Below are 7,885 nucleotides of genomic sequence, written 5' to 3' on the forward strand. Positions count from 1 at the left end.
AAACAGTAGCTCAAAAAGTAGAAACTCCCAACCCATATTGACTCAAGCTAAATCCTGAGTCATCACTGCACCATTTGAGTCAACAAAAAACCGATAAGGGAAAAAAATATTACTGAGAAACAATGTCAGCAACCCCTATCCAACCCTTTAGCAAAAATAAAAAATAACAATAAGAGAACACAGATCACAACCACACATGCAAACAAATCTAGATTGGAAAGAGTAATGGCCGAACTTAAGCAGCTTAGACGAAAACTAGGCGCAAAAAGAGCGGCATAGCAGAGCTCTTAGCCCGTCATCAGACTATGAGAGCGTAACTCATCGGGCGTATCGATGTATTTCGGAGGTGCAATGCTACACATGCAAATAACTCCCAAAAGCTATACAGACAAACCCTCAAACCAGATTTAAAAGAGCAATTTCACTACTAAGAAACGTTAAAAACTTACACAAAAAAAAAAACTAAAAAGAAAATAAAATAAAAACTTATACCAACCACCCATTTTTAGTGAGAAAGAAATAGAGGGATTCAAAAGTATGGAAGAGCAGAAGAAACTCAAATTCAAAAACCAAAGTAAATCAAATAAGAGCAACTGAAGATATCAGAAAGACACCAACACAAAAGCCTGAAACCCTCATTGACGCCTACTGCCCGTTCGTCTGCTCTATTTCCTTCTTTCGTATTTCCTTTTTTATTTCTCTCTAAACTACTGTGATGGATTTTATTTAAAATTATATGTTCTCATAACATAAAATATCATGACTTTTTTTATTAATTTTATTAAATTTATAATAAAGATAAAATATAAATAATTTTTTTCATTAATTACATTAATGGACATTTTATCTTCTGACGTAAAAAAAACAAAAAAGTAATGGGCTCAGTACAATTACTGGAAAGTTGAAATTTGCAAAAGAGATTAATCTTATTCTTGATAAAAAAGCAAAAAACAAATGTACTGTTGTGGAGAATCCTTGTGTTGGTAGGCCCCATGTGATTTTTTAGTGGGCCACCCTTGTTCTCCACTAGCAATGCAAAATTTGTCTTCCTTTCAGAATTGTGATGAGGAAGTTGTTTTTTCAAAAAAAACAAAAATTGAAAAACAAAGTGTTGAAATTATTTTAAAAAATTTTATATGTAAAAATATACTTTAACCTTAAATTATTTTAGTATTTTAATTAATATATTTTTAAAACATTCGTCAACAATAATATTAACAAATCTCCATACACATTATAGAAAATATTTATTTATCAGCTTATCATTTTACTATTTATTAGCATTAAACTAATAAATTAATTAATATAATTAAATATACTAATTTTTTTTAGTAATTTTAATAATAAATATATTTATAGGTTACATTGTATTAGATATATCTATTATTTATCAATTATTTATAAATATTTTAAGTAAATATGTGATTATTTAAAATTTTAAATATTTATAAAATTAAAAATAATTGATAATATTAAGTATTTATAGACTTGGTCTGATAATAAATGTATCTGAGTAAATCTAATAGATCTTAAATTCTATTCTCCAGTTCCTATTTTTTAAAAAAAAATTAAGTATTTAAAACTATATTTGGTAATTTAAGTTTAATTTCAAGCATAAAATTACACATAGAGTTAGACTCTGAAATTCACTTTTCTTTCTTTGTTAAAGAATAATATTGCTTAGAATTCCATCAATCTAATTTTCAAACGTCATATATATTCAAAAGGCTTAAAATTAAAAAAAAAAAGCCTAAACTTTATATTTTTTTAATTGTCTTTTTTTTTTTTTTACTTTTATCAATTTAGTGAAGGAAAATGAAATATACATATAATCTTATATAACTATATATATCAATTAATAAGAAGAAAAAAAATTGTTTTAATTATTTAAATGAAACATGTAAAAAATATTTTTTTAAAAAAATTAAATTCTAATGATCAGAAAATAAAACATATTTATTTAAAAAATAAAAACAAAAGATATTAATATTCCTTACAAAGAAAATTTTACAATGTACATTTTTATTATCACAATTGGCAAATACTGAAATTTATACAGATTTTCTTCCTAAAATAGCATATTTTGATGTCAAGCATTAAAGGGAGTAATTAAAATTGATAAATTGTACATATTTCCCATTAATTTTTAAATTAAATTTCAAATATTTTCATTTTTTTTATAAATCATCCGGTATTTTAAATTCACGTACTTTACTTATACAGATTTGTGCCGGACAAGTCCAATAAAGAATAAAACACTTCTATATCACGTATTTTACTTATATAAATTCGTATTGAACAGATGTAATAAGGAATAAAACGCTTCCTTTCAAATTTATAAAGATATTTTGTACCTATAATTCAAACTCAAAATCTCATATCAGAAAAGAGGAAACTTGCGACATTCCTAAATGGTAAATTTCATAATTTTCTAATTATGCCTCTTTTGATTTTTTTTTTTCATTTAATATATCATTGGTTAATATAGAGTTTTGAGTTAGTATCCAGTGCCATGCTCAATTTTTCTTAAATTTTAATAATAATATAAATAAAATTTGGTTATAAAAAAAAAAAAAAATTAAAGAAGGGTTTTCCACAGTCAAAAGAAAAGACAAAGAAGATGAAAAGGAAAAGAAACTAGAACAGTGTGTTTCTTTCCAATTGCCTTTGCATCATTATCACAGTTTCTTGCAATGCAACCTACCCTATATGTTTGTTTTTTTTTTTCTGAGTTGTGGTGGATCCTTTGCTTTATTTAAATAATAAATGAATCTCTCTAGATCTTTCATATATGAATTGTTTTTGCCAAGAACTTGATGCATATTACATACACAGATGAATTCAACAGACGACAGGCTGCATTATTATATATTAGACTCCATTAAGACAAAATTTAACAGCAAAAACTAAACCCAGTTATTTATTTAGTTGTTGGATAGGTAAAGAAGAGAAAAAAAAAACAAAGTTATTAAAAACACAAAAACAAGAAACAACAAAGAAAACCAAGAAAGAGAAAAAAAAAAAAAAAAGGAAGGAAGAATAAAAATATAATGCAGGGAAGGAGGAAGGGAGAGGTTTTCCCTTAAATCTGGTTGGAAGAGAAAGTTTTGTAGAGAGAAAAATTTTAAAGAATAATCTTGTTTCGCTCAGAACCTAGGTTTATGTGGTTAATTAAAAATTATATGATTATTTTTTTAAAAAAAATTCATAATCATTATCTTCTATGATTCCATTGTTGTAAAATTTACCACTTCAAAGCTTAAGAATAACCAATTTCTGGCAAATTTGGATTAGTATATTTTAAAAAAATAGACTTCAATTAATATTCTACTGGATGAAATTTTTTAAGTGAAAAATTTTTATACCCATTCGGATATATATATTTATTTAATATAATTTTAATAGATAATTTAAAATTTAAAAAGAAAAATCATTTAAAATATTGTAAAATTTATATATTAATATGAAATTTTAATTTATCATTAGTGGAATATATTTGAAAGAATTTTCATTTAAGGTGATGTGCGAATATGACTCTTTATATACATAAGAACGTTGCACGTCATGAAGGATTAATTTTAACCCTTTGTCAAAAGAAAAAAGTGGGCCAATCTCCATGGAATCTTGCTTTGGCTTTAAACCATCGGACGACGACGTGACACAAAAAGGGCAAGTGGACAATCATGCATGCAATGAATCACGTTAGCATGAACTCTATATAAAGGGCAGTGCCATGAGAAGTGCAAACCACACAAGCACTTGAAAATCTTAACACCATCAACATGGCTTTAGCTTTCAAACACTCTCTTCTGCTGGGGATGCTCGTCTTCCTCATAGCTCTGTTGGCTCTTACTGAGCCAACAATGGCTGATGATGTTGATGATGTCCCTGATAACTTTAACCGTACTTATTTTCCAGATGATTTCATTTTTGGCACAGCTACTTCTTCTTACCAGGTATATTCAGACCTTCATTTTTATCTATTTGTTCCTAGTTTGCATTATTTGCTTTGCTTCTTTTTTCTGTTTATAAAATTTGCTTAAAATAAATAATATTCAATTTTACATTAGATCGAAGGTTCAACAAACATATCTGGTAGAGGACCTAGTGTCTGGGATATATTTACTCATGAATATCCAGGTACGATCAAATGCATAGCAACATATGATATATATGTGCAAAATATTAATTATTTGTATGTAATCTTGTAGAAAGGATAAAGGATCACAGTAATGGAGATGTTGCCGTCGATTTTTACAATCGATTTCCGGTATAATAGTTAAACTTTTTTTTTTTAATTTTCTACAAAAATCATTGTATTGACAACAATGAAATTAAATTGCAGGAGGATATCAGAAATGTGAAGGATATGGGTTTTGATGCATTCAGATTATCAATTTCGTGGTCTAGAGTTATACCCAGTAAGTAATTTATTATTGTATGAATATTACTCCATATATATAGTAAGTACTTTCACACTTGTTTATAATATTAATTTTAAAATGTTCAGGTGGAAGAAGATCTGAAGGAGTGAACGAGGAGGGGATAAAATTTTATGATGATGTTATCAATGAAGTTCTAAGACAGGGTGAAAATCATCTTTTTTTCTCTTAAATTTTGTGAATTATGCCTTTAATATCTGCAAAACATATTCAAAAACCATAAATTTGAATAATTACATTTAATTAATTACTAGCATAATTGCATCATCTTTTAAATTCTTAATTTTCATTAAGTTTTCCGTCCAACGTGAAGTCATCATATTATTACATCAAATTTATAATTTTTCTTTTTGTTACAAAAAATTCAGATCTTATACCATTTGTTACAATTTTTCATTGGGATACTCCTCAAGGTCTAGAGGATAAATATGGCGGCTTTTTAAGTCGTAATATTGTGTAAGTATACAAACCCAAATAATATTTTCAAATTACAAAAGAGAAATTTATGTATCAATTTTTCAATATAATATTCTCATCTAACTAATAAAATAACTTATATATAATATATAGGGATGATTATCGTGATTATGCGGATCTTCTCTTCGAAAGATTTGGTAATCGAGTGAAGTTTTGGATGACTTTTAATGAACCGTGGGCTCTTAGTGGATTTGCCTATGATGATGGATTTTTTGCTCCCGGTCGATGTTCATCTTGGGTGAATCGTCAATGTCGTGCTGGAAATTCAGCTACTGAACCTTATATAGTTGCACATCATCTCCTCCTCGCACATTCTGCAGCTGTTAATTTATATAGAGAAAAGTACCAGGTTGGTGATTTTTGGATATACATACATGCATGCCTAGTTTCTTTGTCAAATACAAATCTATCTAGATTAATGTGACATTCTTTTTATATTGATTATATAGAAAATTCGACCCGGCGCGACAATAGGCAAGATTGGAATAACACTCTTTACCTTTTGGTTCGAACCATTATCCAATAGATCAATTGATATAGAAGCATCCAGAACAGCACTTGATTTCATGTTTGGATTGTAAGTTTTTCATTCAAATTAATCCAGCTTATATACAAAAGTAATAAATAATACATATAATTTTACTATATTTTTCAGGTGGATGGATCCTTTAACTTATGGTCGTTATCCAAGACGTGTGCAAGATTTAGTTGGAGATAGATTGCTCAATTTTACTGAAAAAGAAACTGAAATGCTTAGAAAATCATATGATTTTCTTGGGTTACAATATTATACTTCGTATTATGCAAAACCAAATGCTCCAATTGATCCAGATCATATTAGATACAAAACTGATAGTCAAACCACTACAACCGGTAAGCTCATTCAGAAATGTGATATATTAAAAGTAGAAAGAATATATATGTGGGTTGATATAAGTATCCTTTTTGAAAAGAATTTTCATTTATAACATGTTTTTTTTTCCTTACAGCCTATGACTATGACGGTAACCCAATTGGTCCACACGTAAGTGTGTATTAAAATGAAATTTAGTATAAAAAAGAGAAGAAAATTGCACGTTTATGAATAGTATCACTGACATAAAAATAAAAATTTGCAGGCTTACTCACCTTGGTTTTACATTTTTCCAAAAGGCATTCGACATCTTTTGAACTATACCAAAGATACATATGAAGATCCAGTAATTTATATTACTGAGAATGGTAAATAGTTTATTTCTTTTGTTATAGAATTACTAGCGAGCTATTCACATTAATAGTGTGCTCCAATTTATTTAAGTTTTTCATATATTAATTCAGGGGTTGATAGATACAATAACGAAAGTCGAACTCCTGAGCAAGTGAGAAATGATACATTCAGGATAAACTATTATAAAGAGCACATGTGGCATGCATTGGGATCCCTCAAGTGAGTCTAAACTCCAGTATGCTAATATAAAGATTTTTTTTTTAATAATCCTTAATCAATTTTACTAATAAAAGTTAGTTTTTGTAGGAAATACAATGTTAATCTCAAAGGTTATTTTGCATGGTCATATTTGGACAATTTCGAGTGGAATATCGGTTATACTTCGAGATTTGGTTTATACTATGTTGACTATCATGATGACTTGAAAAGAATGCCCAAAGATTCCGCTAACTGGTTCAAGGATAAGTTCTTGATGAGCCCTTGGAAGGTTACTTCAAAGGATTCAAGGAAAGTTGGCAAATACTACATAATGTAGTATGGGTTGAGGTGCCAAAATTAAAGAGATATGGCTTGTGTGTGTCTTGCAATGAAATAATATGATTGGGCTACTTCTTAGCTCCAATGACATAGCTAGCTTGTGTGGTAATAGTTTTGTGTGTCTTTGTCTAGCAATTAAATAACATCATTGAGCTTACTGTTAAGCTCCAATGACAGGTTGTGTTGTAATATATTTTTGAAATGAACAAGGAGTGTTTATCTCCTTTAAGGAATTTTATTAATATTATCGGCCTTTGTATGCATGAATTTTATTAACACTTTTTTTTAGTTTATTGAAAAAAATCTAAATATTTAGATTAATTGATATTTATAGTTAAAATTTTAACTTTGAATAATAAAATTAAATATTTATAGTTTGTCACAATTATAATAAAAAAATTAAGTTAAATTTGAAAAAAAAAACAGTAAATTATAATATAGTCTCTAAAATTTTATATTAATTAAATATATAAACCCTTTAATTCAAATTTATATTAAAAATAGATATATTTTATATTTATCATATATAATATTAATTATATTATATAATAAATAAATATTTATTATAAAGTTCGTGAAATATTTATACTCAACATTATGTGCGTATTTTCATATATAAAAAAAACTATACTTTATATTAATAATATTAATAAAATAAAATATTATATATTTTAGACTATAAAGTTTTATTGTTTTTACATTTTAAATTTTTATTAATCTATAATGTGCCTATGAAAGTGGGAATAAGCAAAAGTGAGAATGAATAATGAATATAATGAGATTAATAAAAAAGGATATTGCTAAAAAAAAGTAAAACTTTATGTATTATATTAATTTTTTAAATTTTAATTTAATATTTTAATTATAATTATGATAAATTAAAAAATTTAATTTTATCATGCAAAATTTAAAATTTTAGATATCAATATAAATTATTACTAATATTTAAATTTTTTGTCTAATAAACTTTTTTTAATATTGTAGTCTCACCATGCAAAATAAATTATTTTCTTAAAAAATAATATATTTAAAAAATATTTTTTATGAAATAAATAAAGGCTAATGTTATATTTAATTTTTAGATTATGTTTTATATAAAGGTAGACGGCCCTAATTATGAAAAAGATATAGTTTATTTGTTCTATAATTTTTATTTATTTATTTTTAATTATTTTAAAATTATTACTCATTTTTTTATATTATACACTATTAACATATAAAT

At 26.2% G+C, this 7,885-nt stretch overlaps 1 protein-coding gene across 1 annotated transcript; it reads left to right on the forward strand.

Moving 5' to 3' along the window:
- Positions 1-3,759: 3,759 nt before the first annotated feature.
- LOC110625212 (beta-glucosidase 13) lies at positions 3,760-6,926 on the forward strand. Its single transcript, XM_021770799.2, has 13 exons — positions 3,760-3,956; positions 4,071-4,140; positions 4,212-4,270; positions 4,346-4,421; positions 4,511-4,588; positions 4,811-4,898; positions 5,013-5,268; positions 5,369-5,496; positions 5,575-5,792; positions 5,909-5,943; positions 6,038-6,140; positions 6,237-6,345; positions 6,433-6,926. Exons 1-13 carry the CDS (start codon positions 3,783-3,785, stop codon positions 6,659-6,661), a joined length of 1,623 nt encoding a protein of 540 aa, XP_021626491.1. The 5' UTR covers positions 3,760-3,782; the 3' UTR covers positions 6,662-6,926.
- Positions 6,927-7,885: the final 959 nt, after the last annotated feature.

The sequence above is a fragment of the Manihot esculenta genome, chromosome 10 (genome assembly GCF_001659605.2).
Source record: "Manihot esculenta cultivar AM560-2 chromosome 10, M.esculenta_v8, whole genome shotgun sequence".
NCBI classification, from domain to species: domain Eukaryota; kingdom Viridiplantae; phylum Streptophyta; class Magnoliopsida; order Malpighiales; family Euphorbiaceae; genus Manihot; species Manihot esculenta.

Coding starts and splice junctions, on each gene's coding strand:
- LOC110625212 (XM_021770799.2), top strand. CDS start 3,783: ATGGCTTTAGCTTTCAAACACTCTCTTCTGCTGGGGATGCTCGTCTTC. Junction 4,141..4,211: donor ATTTACTCATGAATATCCAG/GTACGATCAAAT, acceptor GTAATCTTGTAG/AAAGGATAAAGGATCACAGT. Junction 5,793..5,908: donor TAGTCAAACCACTACAACCG/GTAAGCTCATTC, acceptor TTTTCCTTACAG/CCTATGACTATGACGGTAAC.